The sequence below is a fragment of the Gobio gobio genome (genome assembly GCF_949357685.1).
Source record: "Gobio gobio genome assembly, chromosome: 22".
Classification (NCBI taxonomy): Eukaryota; Metazoa; Chordata; class Actinopteri; order Cypriniformes; family Gobionidae; genus Gobio; species Gobio gobio.
Window position 1 is genome coordinate 32,272,568 of NC_137118.1, and position 27,080 is coordinate 32,299,647.

At 40.5% G+C, this 27,080-nt stretch overlaps 2 protein-coding genes across 2 annotated transcripts; both read right to left on the reverse strand.

Annotated features, from left to right (window-relative positions):
- Positions 1-14,904: 14,904 nt before the first annotated feature.
- Positions 14,905-15,888, reverse strand: or42a9 (odorant receptor, family 42, subfamily A, member 9; the record flags this gene model as incomplete). The annotated part of the gene is made up of 1 exon (XM_079804368.1): positions 14,905-15,888. The coding sequence occupies one exon, from the start codon at positions 15,886-15,888 to the stop codon at positions 14,905-14,907; it is 984 nt and encodes a 327-aa protein (XP_079660494.1).
- A 443-nt stretch (positions 15,889-16,331) lies between these two features.
- LOC307118389 (olfactory receptor 13C2-like) lies at positions 16,332-17,270 on the reverse strand (the record flags this gene model as incomplete). Its single annotated transcript, XM_079804001.1, has 1 exon — positions 16,332-17,270. One exon carries the CDS (start codon positions 17,268-17,270, stop codon positions 16,332-16,334), a length of 939 nt encoding a protein of 312 aa, XP_079660127.1.
- Positions 17,271-27,080: the final 9,810 nt, after the last annotated feature.

Consider the following 27,080-nt stretch of genomic DNA (forward strand, 5'->3'; position numbering starts at 1 on the left):
GCACGAAGGGACCTCAGGCTCTTCTGACTCCACAAAACGAGATGGCGGGCGAGTTGAGACATACGGTGGGAGCGTAGACCGCCCTGGTGGTTGATGTACGCTACTACGGCCGTGTTGTCTGTCCTGACTAGTACATGTTGACCCCTCAGCAACGCTCGGAAGCGGTGCAGGGCGAACCGTACTGCCAGTAACTCGAGGCAATTGACATGCAGAAGGCGCTGGGGTCCTGTCCAGGAGCCCACGGCTGCTTGTCCATTGCACATGGCACCCCAGCCCGTGGATGATGCATCTGTTGTCACAACAACATGCCTGGAAGCTCGTTCTAAGGACACTCCGGTCCGTAGAAAACTGAGGTTCGACCACCTTGTGATGCGGTGATCGACATCGCATCTTCCTCCGGAGCGCCAAACGAGATGCGCGGGGGGGCCGGAGCCGGCCCCGCGATCTGCGTCTGAACGCTCGCGGGTTGCAGTGTGCAAGACGGGGGTGTGGCCCGAGGCATGAGCGTCGGGGCTTTGTTCCACACCGTAACCGTCAAGTCACCCTGACCACCAGCCGAAGTACTGGGCCTCTGGGACTCAGTAGATCGGGGTGTGGTAGAGGGGACTCTCACTTCTTTACAAAGGTCATGGAGTCTTGACCGCAACACTGCGATGGTCATGTTCCCGCAGTGAGAACATGACTCATCCACGAACGCTGTCTGGGCATGCTGAAAGCCCAAACATACCAGACAGTGTTCGTGCCCATCAGAGGGAGAAAGCAACCGACCACACCCAGAAGTACACGGACGAGACATCCTGAAAAGGACGCGCCACGTGTAAGCTGTTACGGCCTAAGCCTTATGAGTGTTGTATTTGAATTGTGTGTTTGTGGTCTGATTAGTTTTTTCTCTTCTGAGTGTTAGGCTCTGCCCCTGCACACCTGTGTCCCATCGCTCTAATCGCTCCTGCCAGAGTATATAAGAGAGGATTGAACCAGAATGAGGCGCGCAGCGGTGAATCCCGTGTGCGTCATGATGTCCAGCCGGCCGTTGAAGACAAGCTGTGTTCTATGTGTTGTTCTTTTGGGGTTGATCTATCTGTCAGTGTCTGTGAAGTATATGTTGACTATGGTACAGTTAAGTGTTATTGCTACATGTGGAGAGTAAGGAAGGAGAGATGTGAGTGTGTGCAATCATTTTCCAGTCTTATAATAAATGGTTAAATTGCTTTTGGCCTCGCATTTCCTTTTATGTTCGGACCCCTTATTTAACGAGCATCTTACAATAGGGGTTCGTAACATAAATGGGGGCTCATCCAGGATCTTGTCCCGATTGTTTTTCTTTTAAGGTTGATTGATTTGATTGACCTACTTGGATTCGGTGGAGTAGATTGGAGGTGATCCTACGTTCTCCGGTTAGAAAGAGTAAGCCAGCAGGGCTGTGTTTAGCGCCAGTCCTGACAACGGTTTGCTGTTTATTGTTTTCTTTATTATTTTAGTTTGTTGTTTTTGGAGGTATTCCGGGGGAGAGAGAAGTCTCTTAATCGGTACCCTCTGAAGACTAGTGAGGTTCTAGTTAGATTGATGGTTAGGTAAGTAGGTCCGGAGTGCGTTGGATTTTTCCTCATTGTCTATACATTGATTATTTTCTTTTCCAAAGATGGCAACATTTGAGTTAAGCCAATTTATAGAGCAACCTAGTGTTGAAGTATTAGAGACATGTCGTAAAAATGATTTGTTTCTTATTGCTGAACATTATGAGATTTCTATCTCTAGAACACTGCGTAAAGACGTGTTAAAAGCTTGTTTAGTGAATAGTTTGATTAATAAGGGGGTATTTCCTTCTAGGGAGACTGTTCCTGTTGCAGCAGAGGAGTTTGCGGCACCGGCTGCAGGAAGTCCTCCCTTATGCATGTCGATTGGTGATCCAGTTACTCCATTGATTGGGGTTGGTGCGGGGGTAGGTCCGTCTGTTTCAATGCCTAAATTTGAACCTTTTTCACTTTCTACAGAGGCATCACCGGGAGTTCGGTCGGATCCACGTCTAAAGTTACGTCTGGCACGGTTACAACTGGAGACTCAGGATAGAGCTCAGGCGAGACAAGATGATTTGAAACGTCAGATCGAAATGTATCGAATCGATGCAGATACAAAAGTGCGACTGCGGCAGTTGGAATTGCAGGCTGTTCCAGAGGTACCTAAAAAATCTATTTTTAAAACATCTAGTTTGAAGAGTAGTTCTGAGACATCAGCTGGTCCATCAGATTCGAGTATTAATTCTGTGTCGGCTGGTACTACATCTGAGTGTGTAGCGGCACCGTTTTCAACACATTTTGATGTGGCTAAAAATATCTCTATCGTTCCACCCTTTCGTGAGAAGGAAGTTGAAGCGTATTTTCAAGCTTTTGAACGAGTGGCTGTTGCTTTAAGATGGCCAAACGAAGTTTGGGCGTTAATGTTACAATGTAAACTATCTGGTAAGGCGCAAGAGGTGTGTGCATCTCTCTCGTTAGAGGAAAGTGTGCAGTACGATGCCGTGAAAACTGCCATTCTACGGGCATATGAATTGGTGCCGGAGCATTATCGACAGCGATTTCGTACCACGAAGAAGGCCGCGTCTCAAACTTTTGTCGAGTTTGTTCGTGAAAAGGGCATTTTATTTGATAGGTGGATTAAAGCGTGCAAGGTAACTGACTACAATTCTTTGCGAGAACTTTTGTTGGTTGAAGAATTTAAAAACTGTGTTTCAGAACGTACTGCGTTGTACTTAAACAAACAAAAAGTCAGCACGGTACAACAGGCTGCTGTGTTAGCTGACGAGTACACGTTAATGCACAAAACTGTGTTTTTTAAGCGTTCATCTGATTCTGGGGGTCCCTCATCGAAAGAAAATGAGAATTTTTCTGATTCAAAAAATAAATGGGTTCCTACCAGTCCGAAGTCTAATAGAGAGTGCGGTTATTGTCATAAAATGGGACATGTGATGGCTGAGTGTCGTACTCTAAAACGGAAACAAGAGCGACAAGAGTCCTCTTTTCAGCCTCGAGGTTCTGTTTTAGTGAAAACTTTGTCTCCGTCGGTCTCGGGTTCTCCTGCGACACCTGATAGCTGTTTTCAGCCTTTTATGTTCGATGGATTTGTATCATTAACTGATAAGGTCGAAGGTCGAAAACCGGTAAGAATCCTCCGTGATACAGGAGGGTCTCAGTCCTTTATATTATCAGATATTTTGGATTTTTGTGCTGAGTCGGCGTGTAATACCAGCGCAATCGTGCAGGGTATTGAAATGGGTTTTGTGCCCGTTCCTCTTCATCGCGCATACGTCTCTTCTGATTTAGCGTCTGGGTGTTTTGAGGTTGCAGTTCGTCCCTCTTTACCTGTGAAAGGTGTTGATTTTATCATGGGAAACGACATAGCTGGAGGTAAGGTAATGCCGGTAGTGCAAGTGATTGATGTTCCGTGTAATGATTCACAGGCTGATGTACTTGCTAAAAAGTTGCCACAGGTGTTTAGTGCTGTTGTGACGCGAGCCCAAGCTAAGCATGATATGCAAGAAAGTAATGCTCTCTGCGATTCCGTCTTCTCAAAGATTTTGAAAGATGATATTCTTTCTGAATCTTCAGACGCGTCTAAAATGACTTTGAGCTCATCCCTCTGCTTTGATCTTGCTGCTGATTTGCCCGTCTCGCGTGAAACTCTGATTGAAGCTCAGAGAAATGACTCCTCATTAAACAACTGTCGTGCAAGTGTTGAAAATGAGATGACACCGCTGCGTAACCAACAGTTCTACTGGAACGATAATGTGCTCATGCGTAAGTGGAGTAGATTGCTGAATCCTGAGCAGCGGGAAGATTGGAATGCAGTGCATCAAATTGTGGTACCTTTGAAATATCGACCACATGTTTTAAGTCTGGCCCATGACCATCCTTGGTCTGGACACCTTGGGATAACCAAGACCTATAACCGGGTGCTCCAACATTTTTTCTGGCCAGGGTTGAAATCTGATGTCGTAAAGCATTGTAAGACATGCCATACCTGTCAGGTTAGTGGAAAACCTAATCAGGTGGTACCGCTTGCTCCTCTCTGCCCTATTCCTGCAGTTGGCGAACCATTCGAACGCGTTCTCGTTGATTGTGTGGGCCCACTTCCTCGTGCTAAGTCTGGCTGTCAATATTTATTGACAATCATGTGCGTAGCAACACTTTTTCCAGAAGCCATTCCGTTACGGAACATAACAGCTAGGATGGTAACAAAAGCTTTAATAAAGTTTTTTACAACTTTCGGGTTGCCGAAAACTGTCCAAACCGATCAGGGTTCAAATTTCGTGTCTCGTGTGTTTCGTAACTCCTTAAAGGCTCTTGGAGTGTCTCACGTCGTGTCGAGTGCCTATCACCCTGAGTCGCAAGGGGCTTTGGAGCGCTGGCATCAAACATTAAAATCTGCGCTGCGCAAATATTGTTTAGAGACTGGGAATGAGTGGGACGAGGGAGTTCCATTAGTCTTATTTGCGATGCGTGAGGCACGACAGGACTCGCTGGGGTTTAGCCCGTCAGAGCTCGTGTTTGGGCATAATGTCCGAGGACCCTTAAAGATGTTGAAGGAGGAATTCCTCTGTACAGGTTCGTTCGCTAGGACTAATGTTCTTGATTTTGTCTCACGTACTCGTGAGCGTTTGCGTAACGCTTGTACTGTGGCGAAGGAGGCACTGTCTCTTTCCCAAAAGAAAATGAAGAAACGCTTTGATCGAAAGGCAGTTGTGCGTAATTTTCTGCCAGGAGAGAAGGTTTTAGTGCTGTTTCCCATTCCTGGGTCCACTCTCTCTGCCCGTTTTTCTGGCCCTTATGTGATCAAAAGTAAGTTGAGTGAAACTGATTACATCTTATACACTCCAGAACGGAGGCGAAAAACTCGTTTATGTCACGTGAATATGTTAAAACCCTATTTATGTCGTGTTGAACCAACAGAGAACAGCGTTGAGGGTTTGGCCTGTGTACCACTGACTGAGGTAACCACGGAGCATGTTTCATTGCTAACTTATACCTTGCCTACCGACACGGAGGATGATGGGTTGAATGTACCTATGGAAGTTTTGAAAGGAGGATGTTTTGAAAATTCAGAAGTTTTATCTTTGCTTTCCTCTCAGCTGTCCTATTTAACGATCGAACAGCGAGGAGACGTAATGAAGCTGATAGACAGTTTTCCGAGTTTGTTCAATGACGTTCCCCCCGGTACTAATATCATCCAACATGACATAGAGGTCGGCAGTGCATTACCACTCAAGCAACATGCTTATCGCTGTCCAATAGGTAAGAGGGAAGCGATGAAACATGAAGTGAAGTATTTATTGCAGAATGGTTTCGCTGTTCCGAGCCATAGTCCATGGAGCTCGCCGTGCGTTCTGGTACCAAAGGCTGATGGGTCTTTTCGTTTTTGTACTGACTTTAGAAAGGTCAATTCTGTCACCGTGGCTGATGCTTTCCCGTTACCGCGTATTGATGATTGCATTGACAATCTTGGGGGCGCAAAATATATCACTAAGTTAGACCTGCTGAAAGGCTATTGGCAGGTGCCTCTAACGGAGCGCGCTTCTGAGGTCTCCGCGTTTGTAACACCTGACGCTTTTCTGCAATATACACGAATGGCTTTCGGTCTGCGGAACGCACCGGCAACGTTTCAGCGTTTAATGGCAACGGTCTTAGGCGAGGTTCCTAATTGCAATATTTACTTGGATGATGTACACTGCATGAAAAGTGGGATTTTCGACCCCGTAAACGCCTGTATACTCCTGGAAATCTCCCTAATTTTCGGCAGTTTTCGACAATTTAGAGGCAGCGAACGTCGCGTTCGTCTGTGCCACAAATGGTCGTAAACGAACCATGATGTAGGTGGAGAGCCCCCCGCTGAGAGACCGCGCGGAGGTGCGACGCCTCTAATTTGCATATGAATAGCAGCGAAACCAGAGAGTCAACGGCCAGACTTGAATTTACTCACTCACTATTGGCTGAAGCCACTACATTTAAAAAAGAAAAATCCCTCGTGATTGGTTGGCAGATCACTGCAAACCAATCATTATTGGTCCCCCTGGCTCATTATAAATGTAAACCCCAATAATAATAATAAATATATAATTTATGTTGTAATAATTTGTTTCATATTAATGTTATTGTGCTATGAAGTATTCATACCATCAAGGAATATATGGGAAAATTATACGGACCGTGCCGTTTATTCAAACAAGGGGCTTCATTTATAAGCATACAGCTGTTCATTCAAAGAAAGGGCTTCATTTATAAAACACAGCGGTTTACTCAAAGAAAGAGCTTTATTGTTAAACACACAACTATGTACAGTGCAGCAGTAATGTCTCGTAATGTAATGTAAAGTTCGTCGAGCTCCAGGCTGCGAGAGGGCGGTGGCCGCACAATCCATCCAGACACCCGTCAACAAAGCCGTCTTCCTCGTCAGATATGAGTTCAATGGTCGCGGACTTCCAAATGTCCACCTCATCCAGCACACTCTTGCTTCCAGCAACTGTAATACAATCCATAAAGACAATAAGCAACCTGAAAAATACTCACATTGACAAAAAACGGATCTAATATAATAAATCTTACCCTTTTCCTTCTTGATCGACTCCGAGCTAAACTTCGCAGTTTCAGGTTGTTTGTATCTGAAGCTCCGGCGTGTCGATTCATAATACGTCTTACAGGCAGCTGGAAAACAATTACATGAGACTGGTATTAATAAAAACAGTCACGGTAAAATTAAACAAGGAATGAGAAACACATTAGAAGTTACTTACACACAATTTCGTCATGATCAGCGGTTAAATCTGGACTCGCGGAAATCGCTCCAAGCAGATAAGAGCTCACGGCTTCGTTATGAGGCGAGGATAGTCTGTGTAAACAAAATGTGCAGTTTTAAGCTCGGATCTATTAACGCATCCATTTCCTTATACAGCTGAATAAAAGCATATTCTTTAAATCGTAACGTTACATTACCCATGCTGTGGTTCATAGCGCCTGCAGTTTGCCTCAGAGTTATGAAGACGAAGACAGCCTCCTGAAAATGAGTCCAAAAAGTTTGTCGCGTCCATGCAGAGATTGAGTTGAAGACGGTGTCCTGTCATTGTTGATCACGAAAAAGGAAAGCAGCAAAAAACATAAAAAAATAGTTTAAAGCTCGTCTTACTTCTACGCGTCATGGCCATGACCTCGACCTCGCACCTCATTGGACTAGGGCTCTGATATGGAACGCGCCCGGGGCCAAATCTCTTTATACGAAACGCGTGACTTATGATCGTTTCAACCTTCAACACGCCCTGTTTTCCGCTTCACGCACAGTTTTAACATGTTAAGAAGACACATTTGAACGTGTTTCTTATCGCGCACATTCTGTACATGTCGAAGTGTAATATTTTTTTTTTAAAGCAGACTTACCTTTAGATGTAGCCTACGCTACATACATATTAATATAAGATATTAATTAATTGCTTAACTGACTACTGTGCTAGAGTAAAGTAGCCTAATGTTACAATGTATATTAAGTAAATGCTTAATATTATACAATTATTATAATTTATTGTGGCGAGCAGCGAGGCCGAGGGACCGTGAGGGCGGGACGAGGCGGCGCTCATTAGAGAGGATGAGCGCCAGCTGCGAGCCGCAGCGATCTCGGCCCTTGCGGAGGAGTGAGGGAGTATAAAGGAGGAGCGACGACAGTGAGGGACGAGAGAGGACCAGGCCTGGACGTTTTTGTTATGTGCACGCTGCAGTCGTCCGCGAGGGGCTGCAGCCTTTTTGTTTTCATTTTGTGTTTGTGTGTGTGTAGGCGGCAGTCGACCGTGAGGGGCTGTCGCCGCCATTTTATTTTGTGTTTATGTTTTATTAAATACTTTGATTGTTCGCCGGTTCCCGCCTCCTTCTTCCCGTACAAACAACGTTTACTACAGTGGTGCCGAAGCCCGGGAGGAAGGAGGGACACGCTGTCGAAGAGCCCTCGCAGCTGAGGGGGATCGCGGTGCCGCGGAGTTCGGGCAGCGCGGAGGAGAGAAGTCCGCGAGCGGCTGCCCGAAGCGGTGGTGCTGGAGCGGATGAAGATGGGTGGGACGGAGAGCTCGCTGCCGCGCCCCTGGGTCGAGGTGGGGTGGCTGCCGTCCGCGAGGGGGCGAAGGAGTCCCCAGCGCTTGCCTGGAGCCGGAGCCTGCTGTCGTCCGCCGCATAGGGGAGGAGCAGGGAGCGCGGGATGGGGACTCGCTTCCGGCCGCCCTCAGAAGGAGGAGCCACCGCCGGCCGCCAGGGGGCGGAGGAGTCTCGGGCCGTCCACCGAGCGTCCAGTGCCACCGCATGGCACCGCGAAGAAGAGCCTCTCGGCTGGCTGAGGACCGAGCGGCTGTGTGTCTGGGAACCGGACCAGAATTTTTTTTTTTTTTTTTCTCCTCTCTCCACTCTCTCGTCTCTGTCGCTCCTCATGCTCCCCGCTCCGTTCTCTCACCTCGCTGTTCTTACCCCCAGGTCCCGCGGCCGCCGTGATCGGCCCCCCCCCGGGGAGAGGGGGGGGAGTAGAGCGCAGACTCGGGAGTGCCCCCCGGCCTGCGAAGGGCGTTGGGGGTATGTGGCGAGCAGCGAGGCTGAGGGACCGTGAGGGCGGGACGAGGCGGCGCTCATCAGAGAGGATGAGCGCCAGCTGCGAGCCGCAGCGATCTCGGCCCTTGCGGAGGAGTGAGGGAGTATAAAGGAGGAGCGACGACAGTGAGGGACGAGAGAGGACCAGGCCTGGACGTTTTTGTTATGTGCACGCTGCAGTCGTCCGCGAGGGGCTGCAGCCTTTTTGTTTTCATTTTGTGTTTGTGTGTGTGTAGGCGGCAGTCGACCGTGAGGGGCTGTCGCCGCCATTTTATTTTGTGTTTATGTTTTATTAAATACTTTGATTGTTCGCCGGTTCCCGCCTCCTTATTCCCGTACAAACAACGTTTACTACATTTATCTATATGGGTTATTGTTTGTTTTTTAAAGTTAGGCTATATATAATTTCTAAAAGTATAGGCTAATTTACACAGCACATATTTATAACTGAAAACACACACAACTTTATTCACTTTCACATAATAATGTTTTTGTAATTTGGTGTTTAGTTTGTTGTATAGTTTGTTTATACTGTTCTGTCTCTGTTTTGTTTCCAGGAACATCTGATGAGTGCTATAATAAAATGACTTCATTATATTTAAAATATGTTTTGATATTCATTTTATTTATATTATTAATATTTTATTTACCCATAAACGTGTCTTTAGGAAGCCATAAGTTATAGAGACAAGAATAACTTTTGCCATTTAAATGCCACATTCATTTACTGAGGACCCATACAGCCAATGATCATGTGTGAAAACACTTATACATAAATTGATCACTTAGAAATCAAAACTAAGGTTTGAGAAAGAAAGAATATGCATACAACAAAATATATTGTTTCATAGCAGCTTCAGTAACAAGTTCAAAACAAATTCTGCTGTAAACCGGCTCTAACAAGCCAATATAGTGTCAATATTCAGCTCAAGTGACTTCAGTGTTGATTCAGTTCAGTTGATTTCAGTTCAACTGTAAATTCCTCAGTTGTGCATTGTGTGTAGTTAGATATATGCAAAAACAACATTTTTGGAAATAGTTAAAATAGTTTTGCACAAAGTGTTGCTTTTGCAAGAGATGTCTGATGTTTTGTGTGTAGAGTTACAAGAAATGGAGCCATATTTTCAGAAATTGTGTGTAAGCAATTAGATAAAACTGTAAATGAATCCAGTTTATTTTAGTTCAGGACTCATAGTCCAGGTGTTAGTAATCTGTGCTTAATCTTTGTTCCAGGCAACAATTTTTTAACTCACGATTAAATAGATTAAGGCCTACTCTTGGCATAATTTAAACCCTGTCCAGGAAACCACCTCTTGAAAATCTGCATTGATAATTCATAAAATGTGGTGTGAGCTCAATTTAAATGACAATTACAGAAAAACACAATCTGACTTAACTATAAACAAACAAACTTGTACTTTTCACATTTATGATTAATAGCCATTTAAAAAATCATTCACAGTGCAGGGTGGAAAAATTAATTTTGGTATGTAAACTGTATGCTTTACTTGATTTATTTGTGTGCTTAGGTTCATTGTCTTGTTGCATCACATAACCTCTCTAAAGGTTGAAGACATGAACTGCTGTCCTGTATTTTGTTTTTTTACATAACATTGGTTATTGCTAATGACATACAGAGTAATTAATCTACACTGTGAGCCCGGACAAGTTGAATCTACTTAAAAAATTGGAGCAAACTGGTTGCCCTAAAAATTTAGTAATGTGTACTAAAACGAGTACATTTAACTTAAATTTAAGTTAACATTTTAACTTAAACTTTAAACTTGTTTTAGTCAAAAAAATTCAGAACCTAGATAAAACTCCCCCTGCTGCTACTCTGATTTGCATTTGTGTAGCTCACAGCATCTTCATTTACATGATAAAGCCTCCCCTAGAATTAAGGGGAGGGGGGGTCATGGGGGGACAACTGCCAAGCAAGGCCCACGTCAATTTCCGACAATTTACGGCAGTTTTCGGTGTTGCCTGCAAATTGCCGTGCACAGTCGTAAACCTGAAGTTTCACGGCAATCTACAGTGTCACATACTGACGAAAATCCCACTTTTCATGCAGTGGTAGTCATTTATTCGTCTACATGGGCTGAACACATGTTGACCTTATCTGATGTGTTTCGCCGTTTAGAAGCTGCTTCCTTAACGTTAAACCTCAAGAAATGTGAATTTGTTAAGGCTTCTGTCACATATCTAGGGAAGCAGGTGGGAAATGGTCAGGTACGGCCATCGGATGTAAAAGTGGCCGCTGTCCTCAGCTATCCAGTACCTACTACGAGAAGAGAACTGCGCAGATTTCTGGGGATGGTTGGCTACTACCAATGTTTTTGCAAAAATTTCTTGAGTGTTGTTGCCCCCTTAACTCAACTGTGTAGTCCTAAAGTGTGTTTCAGCTGGACTAACGAGTGCCAGCAGGCATTTCTCTCTGCGAAATCTCTTCTTTGCAGTGCACCTGTGCTGTCTGCCCCAGATGTGACTCGTCCGTTCCAGCTTGAGGTGGACGCTAGTGGGGTTGGAGTAGGAGCTGTCCTGCTACAGGAGGGTGCTGATGGAATCGGTCACCCCGTGTCGTACTTTTCAGCTAAGTTTAACCGTCCTCAGTTGAATTACTCAACAACTGAAAAGGAAACCTTAGCTATGTTGTTGGCGTTGCAACATTTTGATGTTTATGAGGGGTCTAGCTCTTGTCCAGTCGTTGTTTACACGGATCACAATCCGTTGGTATTCTTGAGTAAAATGTATAACCATAATCAACGGCTGATGCGTTGGGCTTTAATAGTTCAGCCCTATAATTTAGAGATCCGGCACAAAAGAGGATTGGACAACGTGGTGGCAGACGCTTTGTCTCGTGGATTGGTTTAGGGTTTTGTATGTTTTTTTGTTTCAGAATCAGCTTCCTGTTCCCTTTTAAGGAAGGAAAGAGGAAAATCCCTGATTCTTCTGTTAAGGGGAGAAGTGTTACGGCCTAAGTCTTATGAGTGTTGTATTTGAATTGTGTTTTTGTGGTCTGATTAGTTTTTTCTCTTCTGAGTGTTAGGCTCCGCCCCTGCACACCTGTGTCCCATCGCTCTAATCGCTCCTGCCAGAGTATGTAAGAGAGGATTGAACCAGAATGAGGCACGCAGCGGTGAATCCCGTGTGCGTCATGATGTCCAGCCGGCCGTTGAAGACAAGCTGTGTTCTATGTGTTGTTCTTTTGGGGTTGATCTATCTGTCAGTGTCTGTGAAGTATATGTTGACTATGGTACAGTTAAGTGTTATTGCTACATGTGGAGAGTAAGGAAGGAGAGATGTGAGTGTGTGCAATCATTTTCCAGTCTTATAATAAATGGTTAAATTGCTTTTGGCCTCGCATTTTCTTTTATGTTCGGACCCCTTATTTAACGAGCATCTTACAATAGGGGTTCGTAACAAAGCTCTTTTAGGAGAGGAAAGCCTCGCAGAGAACGCCGAAGCGCCCAGGGACCACACACCAGCTGTCAGCGGACCACTGCGCAGATCAGCAGGCAGGCAGTATGATGATCACTGGAACGCGCCGTAACACCAACGCCTCTGGAAAGCTGCTCGTCTCGAAAAGCTGTCGAAGACTCAGATCAGGCTTGTAGGAGTGAAGAGATCCTCTTGGCTCCAAAGCAGAAACATAATGCGATGTTGCCAGCGTACTTCCTTATATACCCACGAGGTGGGGCGGAGTTACGCATGCAAATTCCGCATGCCCATGGCATTGGCACTGCCATTGGGCGCTGTTGAATACTAGAAGATGATTGGCTTCTAAGCGAAACCCCCATTCGTTAGTCACTAACGTACGTCGTAGTGACTGAACGAAAGGGAACTGGGGACTTCAATCATTGCGTAGTAAAGACCAGTGGGTCATACTATTATCAACACGCTAAATGCAACACCAGGGGGGATACAATCCTCGACCACTGTTACACCAAAGTCAAGGAATGCGTATGTGCCCCAAAAGTTGCCAAGTTTAGGCAAAGCCGACCATAACCTGGTGCTGCTATGCCCCAAATACATCCCGCTGGTACAAAGACAGAAAACGAGAAAGATCACAGTGAAAAAGATGACTGATGATGTGATTGAGAGACTGCAGGACGTATTTGAAAGAACGGACTGGGCGGTTTTTGAGAACACTGCAAGGGACATTAATGAATGTACTGAGTCTGTTTGCGGATACTTAAATGTTTGTACTGATGTGGTTGTCCCACAGAAAAGGGTCAAGCTGTATGCAAATTGTAAACCCTGGATGAATGATGAGATTAGAAGGTTTATAAGGGAAAAGAGAAAAGCCTTTGCTAGGGGGGACAAAGAGTCATCAAAAATGGTCCATAAAGAACTTAAAAAGGAAATTAATAAGGAGAAATATAGGTATAAATTGGAAGTAGAAAACCATTTTAAAGAGAATGACTTGAAGAAGGTGTGGGAATGTATGAAGCTAATGAACCCTACTAAACAGATATGAAGGTATGAAGCTAATGCACCAACTAAACGGCTCTATGGAATATGCAAATTAGTTAAATAGCTTTTACAATACATTTGATAAAATTGACTTTTCTAATGAAAGAACTAGTCTTAGAGAGAAGTTAACCAACACCCCAGAAGGAGAATATACCCTTCAAACTAATGAGCATGAGGTGTATAATATGTTTAGAAAGTTGAAGGCCACCAAAGCGGTTGGTCCTGATGGGCTTACACCGAAAGTGCTGAAAAGCTGTGCTTTTCAGTTAGCCAGCATCTTCTCTACGTTGTTTAATTATTGTTTTTCTGCGAATGTTTTGCCTGATTTATGGAAGGAATCCTGTATCATACCGGTACCCAAAAAGAAAGCAGTGGAGTGTATGAATGACCGGTGGCCCTCACCTCGGTCGCCATGAAAGTGTGTGAATAAATAGTTTTAAATAACTTAAAGCCACATGTGGAGAAATATCTTGATCCTTGCCAGTTTGCATAACAGAAATGGAGGGGGGCAGAAGATGCTATTGTTTTTAAACTGGACCGTATTTATACACACCTGGACACTAGTGGGCGTTGCGTCAAAATTTTATATTATGATTTTAGTTCAGCTTTTAACACTATTCAACCACATATCATGGTTGAAAAGCTCATACATAACCGAGATGTTCCTTTCATCTGACGTATTTTGGCAAGCTTTATATTAAAATATATCTCAAATCTTCCCTTCCTGGCCAAAATTGTAGAATGTGTTGTAGCTTTACAGTTGCATAATCACCTTTCTTTTAGTAACCTTTTTGAGCAGTTTCAATCTGGTTTTCAAAAATGTCATAGCACTGAAACGGCCCTGAAAGTGACTAATGACTTACTTTTGGACTTGGATGTTGGATCTCCTACTCTTTTACTTAATCGCCTTGAAACAGATTTTGGTATTGCTGGCTCAATTTTAAACAGGTATAGATCTTATTTGACTGGATGCAGACAGTTTGTTTCTTTTTAGGAGAATACAGGTCTGATATTGGACCAGTTTCTACTGGCATCCCTCAGGGCTCAGTTTTAGGAGCCTTACTTTTTAGTCTTAATTTATTCCCGCCTGGCCAACTTTAACATACTCTATGTATCACTCTACTCTAAGTATCACTTTTATGCCGATGACACACAGCTCTATATTCATTGTAAACATTGTCAAAGTGAGGCTGTCTCATTGCTCACTAACTGTATTTCTGAGATAAAATCATGGATGGTTAATAATTTTTAAAACTAATGCTTATTGGTTCTCCTCATCACCTCCATAAAGCTGTTCAAATACCTCTTATCATTCATGGTTCTGTACTCGAGTTTCAAAAGAAATTAAGGTCTAGGAATGATTTTTGATTTTTCATTGACATTTGACCCTCATGTACAAAATGTTGTAAAGACTTATTTTTTAATCTTGGAGATATTGCAAAATTGTGTCCCATGTAATCAATTTCAGTTGCAGAAAAGTTAATGAATATATTTGTTGCTTCTCATATTGATGATTCTTACTTGGGGCCTGAAGATTTTGGAGTGAAATTTTCCTTGGTGGTGTGTCATTGGAAGTTACAAAAAAGGAGCCACACAAATTCTGATCAAATATTTTTATTTACACACCGACGTTAAATTGTAATCACACACGAGAAATTTGTACAATTATTTTATAATATCTAAAGATCAAGCCAGCCAATCCTGATCATTTGTTAAATTATAGATTTTAATTAAACTTTATAGCTTGTCCAATATTTATAGAAAGTATCACGTTTTTTTCATACAATCATTAAACAAACAAAATTGCAACAAGGCCAAAGACCTGTATTTATTTCCTCTGTTTCACATTTCTTTCCAAAATAGTGTTCACCTTGCGTCGTTTATACAGTTCTTTTATGGATTGCATGACCTCCTCTGTCTTTAGAGTGTATATGATGGGATTCAGCATAGGTGGTATTATTTGTGTCAGGGAATTGTTAATTATTCGGGAGTTTGGATCAATAGATGTTGAGATGGATTTAACATTTACACTTAAAATTGGGAGATAAAAAATTGCCACTAACACAAGATGTGAGGTGCAGGTTTTCATGGCTTTGATGCGATCAACACCATGGGCGATCTTAAATAATGCTCCAGCAATGCAACAATATGTGAGGGTTATCAGTATGACCGGCATGCAAATCAGAAGACCAAAACAAATATATGCCAAGAGATAATTTATGAAATTACTATTACAGGAAAGGCTGATAATAGGGCCGTGATCACAGAAATAACTGTTGACCACAGTAGATCTACAAAAAGAGAGTCTGTTGACTAAACCCACAAGTACAGCAAATAGAGTCACAGAAAAAATCCACATAGCGCCTATGATAAGTGACATGGATTTTTTGGTAATAACTGCATGGTACTTTAGAGGAAAACAAATAGCAACTAGTCTATCATAAGCCAAGGCAAGTAATGTCAAAGACTGCACATTCATGAAATGAAACACAAAAAACATATTCATCAAGCATGCTTCATATGAAATCTCCTGGTGCTCAAATAAAAACATGTCTATGAGTTCTGGAACCAAAGCCGAGCTTCCACACAGATCAGAAAGGGCCAGATTTAAGACAGCAATGTATTTGGCTGTGTGAAGTCTGCGGGCCAAATAAATGATACACATGATAAATGAATTCCCTAAAACAGTCACAGCATATACAAAACACAAGAACAAATAGTAGTATTTTGCGTGTGGCATATTAGAAAAACCATTGATAAAAAATGTTGCAGGACGAACAAAGGTCACATTTGCAGAGGAGTTTGACTGCATGGAGGTCGAGTTGCTTGTTGTCTGGAATGCTGTGTTACCTGTGATAAAGAACTGTTTTTTAGATATGCACTCATTAACAGAATATCAAAATAATGATTTCAATGTATTTGTCAGTATTGCTTGGTACCACAATTTATGGAATAACCCTTGTCTTTATAGACCAGCCTTCCTAAACAGTTTTTATGAATAATAAATACAGTACAATGTGTCTGAACATTACAATATAAATGAATATGGGAAGAATTTTCATATTTAGAAAATCAGACTGGCACAAGATTAAAGATGCTACAGTAACAATTTATGTTTCAAGTAACGCAAAACAAACACTGTTTCACATTTAGTAATTCAACAACATTCTGTAATATATTGTTTACTTTAATGATAATTATTCAAAGTCAATACAAATAAACAACAACAACAACAAAAATACACAGCTGCTATTACTATAACTGGAACACAGTTGGTATTCTAGATGAAAACATTATTCTTTTTCGGATAAGCCTTTTCACAGACGCCATAAACTCCTTTGTCATAAATGTGTAGATTATAGGGTTAAACATTGGAGGAAGTGCCAAGGTCAGAGAAAGAATAATTATTATAGTGTTGATGCTTACAAGGACCTGAAAGACATATGTTAGGCAGGTGGGTACATAAAATACAGCCACTAATATTAAATGAGCAGTGCATGTCTTTGTGGCTCTTTGATGGCCTTGTGGGGTTGTGATACTGAACAATGTCACAGCTATGCATTTATATGAAAAAATAATACAAAATACTGGAAGCACGATGATCACCTGAAACAGAACACTCATGATGACACAGCTTGGGAAAACAGACCCGTTATCACATAAACAAATAATTATAATGCTAGTTCTGCAGAAAGAAAGTCTAGTCATGAAAACTGCTGCAGTTATTGTTTGCATAAGTGCCAGTGTCCATGAAGCACCAATCATAACAAGCATTGATCTATGGGTCACAATCATATGATACCTCAGTGGTAAACAAATAGTTACTAATCTGTCAAAAGACAGAACAGTCAGTGTTAGTGACCGCACTGAAACAAATAACATATCGGAAAACATATTGGACATGCACAATCCATACGAGATCAACTGATTCCCAAACAAAAATGCTTCCAGTAGCTGAGGGATTACAGCGGTACTCTCACAAATGTCTGTCAGTGATAAATTAAAGACAACAATATATTTAGGAGTGTGAAGATTTCTGTCCGTAATGATAACAAACATGAGGCAGGAGTTTCCTAGAAAAGAAATAAAGTAGGCAATGAACAGGAATATATAATAGTATCTCATGTGATGTATACCAGAGAATCCAGCAGACAGGAAGGAAACATTCCTGTTTCCAGTGACCTCTTGAATCATTGTTCAAATGCTTTTTTCATCGTGTCTGGGCAGAAAAGCAGGTTTACAATTTATATAATAATGCAAAATATATATAAAAAAGAATGTATATTGAATATGATATACTCACAGTAAGGCCTTAGTAAGGTTTGCCCAGACTTGCTGCAGACTTCTTCTGATGCATTATATATACTGAATAAAGAAGTGTCAGTCTCTTCAGGCAATCACTGACTATGACAGTCTCCAGCAATGCCACACCTCTAGAGTTATCATCAAGCCAATCAAAGCACAGTGCTGACAGTAATGACAATAGTTAATTATCCTTATTTCTCCTGGATGTATTGCCATTATTTCTTGGCCCATATCTTGAGCTATAAATGTAAAAACTGATGTATAGCCTAACTATAAAAGGATATTTGCTTAACAACCAATGAATATGTATTGTGTATGGCTTCAGAAGTCTTGGAATTTAAAATAAGGGTCATATGGACTGCTTTAATTACTTTTTTTACTTTTTTAAATATATATATATATATATATATATATATATATATATATATATATATATATATATATATATATATATATATATATATATATATATATATCTTGGCAGGCCTAGTTAGAATGCTTCTGTTGAGTAAATGATGACTAACTTGATGGCTGTAATTACACCATTCAGTGTGTTTCTCCATACAGCCATTAACAAAATATGCATTCAAAAAAATATGTAGGCCTATTGTGTAATGATGTTTCCACATCAATCAATTGGCGAAACATAAATTTCCCACAGTAAATCACAATTAAGCTCCATTATCCATGGACAACAGTTGATTATGCCACTAGAGGGCAGACTAGAATCAGGCCAGGTTTTTTGTTGTTGTTGTATATATATATATATATATATATATATATATATATATATATATATATATATATACTATATATATATATATATATATATATATATATATATATATATATATATATATATATATATATATATATATATATATATATATTTTATATCAACCTGCACCGCTTCATTTTATGCTCACCAATTAAGGCTGCATTTATATTTTATAAAAAAAAAAAACAGTAATATTGTTAAATATTATTAAAATGTAATTTATTTCTGTAATGCAAAGCTGAATTTTAGCATCACTACTCCAGTCTTTAGTGTCACATGATCCTTCAGAAATCATTCTAATATGATGACTTGCTGCTCAAGAAACATTTATGATTATTATCAATGTTGAAAACAGTTGTGTAAACCATTTTTGTTTGGATTATTTAATGACTAGAAAGTTCAAAAGAACAGAATTTATTTGAAATAGAAATCTTTTGCAACATTGTACTACTGTCAAGTCAACTTTATTTATATAGCGCTTTTTACAATGCAGATTGTTTCAAAGCAGCTTCACAGTGTTAAACAGGAAAATAATGCAACAGAATTGTATTAAGGCCTGTTCACACCGGGACGATTTTCGCACGCGTTTATCGCCGACGTTTAACGCCTCGGGACTAAACAATGGGCGCCAATATGAGTGTTCACACCGACGCGCAAAACGCCAGGCGTAAAAGCGCCGTTTTTAAAAAAAACGCCTCGGGTTCGTTTTTTTATTTTGACGCGGCGCGTAAAAAACTGTCCGACCAATGAGATCGGCGCTTTTGTTCACGTGCCTGGAGCTGCTGAAGTGACAGTAAAACACGACTTGGTGGCGCTCAAGCACAAAACGGTCTTGCCGAGCACACATTGATACGACGAAGAAGTAGTAAGTAGACAAAGAAGAAGATGAACTGCTAATGCTGCTTGCCAGTTAGCAAAAAGTGTGTGAATGGTTTTGTCCATATACATAATATGGCTATGGTTTTGGCAAGCACGTAAATACTGTCTCTCTTCTCCTTCTGTGTGACAAGCGAGTGTCAGAGGCTTAAAGTGCCGCAGCACCATATTGTGTACCGGGAGCGCATCGACTGAATGTGCACGTTCACTCGGCGCAGCGCCAGTGAAAATCGCTTGGGTGTGAACACTCAAGACGCGCCGAAAAACGGCACGAAAAATGCTGGCGATAAGCGCGCGCGATATTCGTCCCGGTGTGTACAGGCCTTTAGGCCGCTCTGGAGAAAATAGTGATGTCATCAAGCTCATTTCAATTATCATGCAGTGACAATGTGGGCATTAGATTAGTAATTAGAACAGCAATTTAGTTTATATGGTTAAATTTAGTTTACTCATTTATTTGGATATTTAGTCGAAAAATGTTGTGTCCCCAACTGAGCAAGCCAAGCCAAAGGCGACAGTGGCAAGGAAAACAAAATCCCATCAGGTGACCTAATGGAGAAAAATAAACCTTGGGAGAAATCAGGCTCAGTCGGGGTGCCAGTTCTCCTCTGGCCAATTAACAAACAGCGTATGATTATTATTCTGCCAACTTTACAGGACAGGGGTCATATTAGATCGGATGATCGATTGATCGATTCATATTAGATTAATCGGTCATATTAGATCGGAATATTCAAAAGATTTGAGGCAACACGGCAGAGACGGGTTTATTGAGGATGCTGTAGTGATTAAACAATTATTAAATTGCAATATTCGAAAGATCTGAGTCATCACTCCAGAGACGGGTTTATTGAGGATGCCGTATTGATTAAACAATTATTAAAGTGCAATATTGGAAAGATCGGAGCCATCAGGCCGGAGACGGGTTTATTGAGGATGACATATTGATTAAACAATTATTAAATAGGAATATTCGAACGATCGGAGTCATCACGCCGGAGATGGGTTTATTGAGGATGACATGTCGATGAGGTAATTTCAGGGGGAGTCTAATTGACACGGTCTCTGCAGAAATTTCAGGGTCATGCGTTGGTCATGTCTGGGTGCAGGTCCACTTATCTGGATACGGCCCTGATCCGGCTGACTGCAGTAAATGAAGCCTAACAATCATTTAATTGAAAAAGTGTTCAAAAGTTTTGGGTTAGTAAGATTTTTTTGTGGGGGTGGGGTAGGAAGAACTTAAAGAAATTAATAAATGTATTCAGCAAGTGACAGTAAAGTAAATAATTTATAATGTTACAAAAGATGCTATTTGAAATAAATGCTGTTCTTTTGAACTTTTATATTCATAAAAGAATCCTGAAAAAACTGTTTTACACACTGTTTTCAACATTGTTAATAATTATAAATGTTTCTTGAGCAGCAAATCATCATATTAGAATGATTTCTGAAGGATTGTGACTGAATACTGGAGTAGTGATGCTGAAAATTCTGCTTTGCTTCACAGAAATAAATAACATTTTAAAATATATTTAAATATAAAACAGTTATTTTACATTTATTAATATTTCTCAATATTACAGTTTTTTTATCAAATAAATGCAGCCTTGGTGAGCATAAGAGACTTCTTCTAAAAACGTAAAAAATCTTACAGATCAAAAACGTTTGAACGGCAGTGTGCATAGCTGTGACATTGTTCAGAATCTCAACCCCACAATGCCGTCAGAGAGCCACAAACACATGCACTGCTCATTTAATATTAGTGGCTGTATTTTATGTGTCCATCTGCATAACATATGTCTTTCAGGTCCTTAAGCATCAACACTAGCCTGACGTCGTCATACTCAATTCTAGTCAGAATATGAGTCTGATCCTGCTACATTGGGCTGTGATTATACAGGTGCTGGTCATATAATTAGAATATCATCAAAAAGTTGATTTATTTCACTAATTCCATTCAAAAAGTGAAACTTGTATATTATATTCATTCATTGCACACAGACTGATATATTTCAAATGTTTATTTCTTTAAATTTTGATGATTATAACAGACAATTAAGGAAAATCCCAAATTCAGTATCTCAGAAAATTAGAATATTGTGAAAAGGTTCAATGGTGAAGACACCTGGTGCCACACTCTAATCAGCTAATTAACGCAAAACACCTGCAAAGGCCTTTAAATGGTCTCTCAGTCTAGTTCTGTTGGCTACACAATCATGGGGAAGACTGCTGACTTGACAGTTGTCCAAAAGACGACCAATGACACCTTGCACAAGGAGGGCAAGACACAAAAGGTAATTGCAATAGAGGCTGGCTGTTCACAGAGCTCTGTGTCCAAGCACATTAATAGAGAGGTGAAGGGAAGGAAAAGATGTGCTAGAAAAAAGTGTACAAGCAATAGGGATAACCGCACCCTGGAGAGGATTTTGAAACAAAACCCATTCAAAAATTTGGGGGAGATTCAAAAAGAGTGGACTGCAGCTGGAGTCAGTGCTTCAAGAACCACTACGCACAGACGTATGCAAGACATGGGTTTCAGCTTTCGCATTCCTTGTGTCAAGCCACTCTTGAACAACAGACAGCGTCAGAAGCATCTCGCCTGGGCAAAAGACAAAAAGGACTGGACTGCTGCTGAGTGGTCCAAAGTTGTTCTCTGATGAAAGTAAATTTTGCAGTTCCTTTGGAAATCAGGGTACCAGAGTCTGGAGGAAGAGATGAGAGGCGCACAATCCACTTTGCTTGAGGTCCAGTGTAAAGTTTCCACAGTCAGTGATGGTTTGGGGTGCCATGTCATCTGCTGGTGTTAGTCCACTGTGTTTTCTGAGGTCCAAGGTCAACGCAGCCATATACCAGGACATTTTAGAGCATGCTTCCTGCTGCTGACCAACTGACCAAAAAGCTGACCAAAGCAACCAGTACCTGGTTTAAGGACCATGGTATCCCTGTTCTTAATTGGCCAGCTAACTCACCTGACCTTAACCCCATAGAAAATCTATGGGGTATTGTGAAGAGGAAGATGCGATATGCCAGACCCAACAATGCAGAAGAGCTGAAGGCCAATATCAGAGCAACCTGGGCTCTCATAACACCTGAGCAGTGCACAGACACGACTCCATGCCATGCCGCATTGCTGTAGTAATTCAGGCAAAAGGAGCCCCAACTAAGCATTGAGTGCTGTACATACTTATACTTTTCATGTTCATACTTTTCAGTTGGCCAAGATTTCTAAAAATCCTTTCTTTGTATTGGTCTTCAGTAATATTCAAATTTTCTGAGATACTGAATTTGGGATTTTCCTTAGTTGTCAGTTAAAATCATCAAAATTAAAAGAAATAAACATTTGAAATATATCAGTCTGTGTGTAATGAATGAATATAATATACAAGTTTCACTTTTTGAATGGAATTAGTGAAATAAATCAACTTTTTGATGATATTCTAATTATATGACCAGCACCTGTAAGGCGTATTTCAAACGAACCAGGAAAGAAAATGCCTCTGCACTCAATTAGATAGACCTACAATGAATCAGAACAACGGAGCGACGCATAGATGTCAACAGAACTCAACTGCATGCACGCTGGAAGAAGTAGTAGAAGAAGATGAGTGTAAACGATCTTTGCCGGCGTTGTAAAAAATAATTTAAGGATACACAGAGTGTAATGAACCCTGGTTTGTTTATGGTTTGTTATTTGTGATCTTTATTATTATTATTGTTGTATGTTGATATGTTTGTGATTTGATTTTGTTCAATGTATTTGGGTGTGGTTTGAGGACTTTTATTTTGGTAGCGTATCCGCTGCACCTGATGGATATAATGGCGCACACACCTTATGGTGGGCAGATACAAACGTTTGCACTGTGTAAGGCACGGTAACCAAGGCAAGGTTTACGGGTATGGAGTCAGAATAGACTCATTAATAATTCACGCAAAAAACAAGATGCACACATGTGTAACCAATTTCACATGCATGAAACCAAATTCACGTGCACAAAAAACAATTCACGTGCATTTCACAAATGCAAAACACAATTCGTAGATTTACAACTGTGCACAAAAACTTTTGAATGTTTAAAATGTACACATTCATCCTGTAATGCGAATGTGCAAATCGTCATTCACGTGTGTGAATTGCCTTGGATGTGTGTGTGTGTTTTTGAGACTTTCCTGGCAGCGCAATCCTCCCTACACAGAGGAGTCGTACTCTTTAGCCAATCAGATTTAAGCTCATCAATCGGCCAATCATAACCGCGTGAGGGCGGGCCCACCTGAATGTTACGTCATCAGCGTTCGACCGCAGTTAGAGATCATGGCTAAGCAGCAGAGGTATGTATGTGAAGTTTGATCGGTTCATTTCTGTGTTTACTGAAACTAAGAACTTAGCAGTTAAGAAACTATCACTTCAACTGATCTCTGTGTGAAAATAAACATTTAGTAGTATTGATGGATTCTTATGTTTACTTCATAAAGAATTCTGCATATGCACACCATACAAATGTAGGACTTTAGATTCATAAACTCCATAGAAAGCATAACAATGGTTTGAATGATGAGAGAAAGTGTATATAAATAGACGAATTAGATAAATAGATATTTTTCACGTGGTCTTTTATTTAACTATTATTTAATTAGGAAAGAGCAGTCACAACAGTGTGTTTGTACCTGCATGTCATGTCCACCACACATTCAACTGATAATAATTTATGTAATGAAGTGCATACATTGGAGCCATTTATATTTAATATATGCTTTGTTTTAACTTTAAGCTGCACATATATGCAGTTTTATTGTTTCAGATTTCCCAGACAGATGATGTATGAAGTTGCAGAGACCAGTACCGTTACCTAACCATTCCTACTGTAATTCTTTCAAAACACTCATGTTGCATCCCTTCATTTTGACTGTTGTTTCAACAAGAGGCTGAAAGTCATGCATTGTTACTGTATTAATGTACACACTCAAGGAATAAAGCCCTGCTATGCATTATTAAATGTTCTTGTTTTATGTCAGAATTAAAAGATTCAAAGAGATTTGCTACAGTTGATGTATACGGTTTATTAATTTGAAAGTTTCTGAATCCTTTGGGAATAAAACCTATATGAAATGACTTGGCCATGATTAAAGAGAGTTCACCCAAAACATTTTTTTTATTCATTTACTCACCCTCAAGTTGTTCCAAACCTATATGAATTTCTGTTCTGCTGAACACAAAGGAAGATATTTGTAAGAATGTTTGTAACAAAGCACATCTCTGCAGCCATTGACTAACATAGCAGGGAGAAAAATACTATGTTAGTCAATGGCTGCAGAGATTTGCTTTGTTACATTCTTCTAAATAACTTCCTTTGTGTTCAGCAGAACAAACAAAACTCAGTACAGGTTTGGAACAACTTGAGGGTGAGTAAATGATGAAGAAGCACAACATGTAGTACAGAGCAATATAATATATATATATATATATAAAACATTGTATATAAATATATTCTGTAGTTGTGAGATTGGCTGATTAACAGTTTGAAGCTGGGTTAGTTCTTCAGTCACGGGGCACTGGAAGCACAATGTCATTGCATGGCTGGTCAGGGATGTTGGTAGTGTTCCAGTAAGTGTCTTCTTTTCTTTTAAAGTAGATAAATGTTTATCGCCAAATGATACATTTAAGTGCAATACATCAGGTGAAAGTTAACAAATGAAATGTGTTCAATCTAGCCGCCACTAGCCCTTTCTCTGTCAGAACACATCAGATTTTGGTTTGATATTTAAAGCAGTCAGCACGCAGTACAAGAGCTGCAGACAAAGGAAGAGCAGGAAGCAGGACATGAAGTGATGGTAATATAATTGAATATAGTGTACGGAGTAATCTTAGTAGTATGATGTTAATTGCATCTTTGTCTGATCAGCATAAAAACGCTTTTTTGCCAGGCAAAGTAAAATGAATGCTTCACAACATTGTCCTGTGACATTAAAAATCTTGAGATGACAATACAGCACAGAACATGTAAGTACATGTGTACTGAATAGATTAAGACATTAATACAAATTATAAACAAATTATAAAAGAGAATAAGGAAACATGAATTTAGATGTTTGTGACTGCTATCCAGATGTCACGCCAAAGGTGTACAGGAACAATACGTGTAATAACAATTTAACACTGTATACTGTTGCACAAATGGCAAAATATCTTCATCACTAAACAATGAGTGCTCATAAAAAAAATTGTACATAGTGAAAAAATATCTTGATGAGGCCAGTGCTAAATGGGAGCTATTGTCCACCCAGATTATTGTTTTACAATCATTTGTGTGATTGTAACTGAGAGAGATGTCTGTCTCTGTACCTGCAGCTAAAATACAAAACAAGCATCATTTCCTCTTCATATGGGACATCTGATTACCACAGCAGTTGCTTACATCTGTTAATATTGAATAAACTCACTTCAACTGATCTCTAAGTTCTTAGTTTCATTAAACACAGAAATGAACCGATCAAACTTCACATACATACCTCTGCTGCTTAGCCATGATCTCTAACTGCGGTCGAACGCTGATGACGTAACATTCAGGTGGGCCCGCCCTCACGCGGTTATGATTGGCCGATTGATGAGCTTAAATCTGATTGGCTAAAGAGTACGACTCCTCTGTGTAGGGAGGATTGCGCTGCCAGGAAAGTCTCAAAAACACACACACACATCCAAGGCAATTCACACACGTGAATGACGATTTGCACATTCGCATTACAGGATGAATGTGTACATTTTAAACATTCAAAAGTTTTTGTGCACAGTTGTAAATCTACGAATTGTGTTTTGCATTTGTGAAATGTATTTTATGAATATATAATTTTATTTTGCGCACGTGAATTGTTTTTTGTGCACGTGAATTTGGTTTCATGCATGTGAAATTGGTTACACATGTGTGCATCTTGTTTTTTGCGTGAATTATTAATGAGTCTATTCTGACTCCATATACGGGTTCTACAAACTTATGCTTAGATCCTGGTGTAAAGGGGAACAAGGTAACTATCAAGTCACACTTTTTCTGTATGTGGTTTTTGTCATGAGATTGTTTGTTTGTTTATTTTTTTGATTGGTTTGTTTGGTCTATTTCTCGTCTTGTCTGAATCTTTCAATGTTTGTTTGTTTATTTATTTTTTTCTCTAGCTCTTACGGTGATTCATGTGCGTTGTTTTGACTACCAAACGAGAACAATAAACAACTGAATCATCAGTGAAAGAGTCGCCCAGTTTATTATCCAGGATGCTACAGTAAGAGCTTGCCCACTAATCTGGTGACCCTCGCCGATCTGGTTGACGGCTCCATAGGATCATTCGTTCGTGGAAGAAGGTGCATCATTCCTTTGACTTTGATATTGTTCGCGGTGAAACCAGCGTGCGCATCACGGACTGAGGACTGATCGGGGCTCGACTAAACGGCTTAGCTCAGTGTGCGGAAGTCAAACTGATCGGATGGACTGGATAAAGAAAAGGGAAAGTGCCCGTTTGTTTGTGTGGATCGCAGTGTGTACGATTGAACTGTGTTGATCAGATCTATTCTGAAAAGGTTATACTTGTGATGGACATTGTGGCATACTCTCTTTACCAATGGACTGAATATTGATCAATTTCACATTTAAAGAGTTCATATTTCAATGAATGAGAAATTAAGTGTTGAATTTACATCTCGTTTTTAAATTGACTTGTTGCAAATTAGATGTGAATATTGCTATATTATTTTGTTCTTTTGAAATGTAAATACAAAGGGTAAAAGTCGAAATCAGATGTAGGTGATGTAAATGAGCCAAATGATGATTGTGTTGAAACTCAAAGTGAAAGTTTTCGTCGTTCAAAACGCGCTCCTGTACCTACTGAGAAAATACCAACCATCATACCAACAAGAAGAATTGCAGAAAAAAGAGAAAAAGATGACTCTTTTGTATGATAAATGGAAAATTGAAGCCCGTAGCACTCGTGAACGACTTAAAACTGATGTTACAGTTACACATTTAGCTATGTTAATTGATGATTTGGAGGCAGCAAAAAATAAGGTT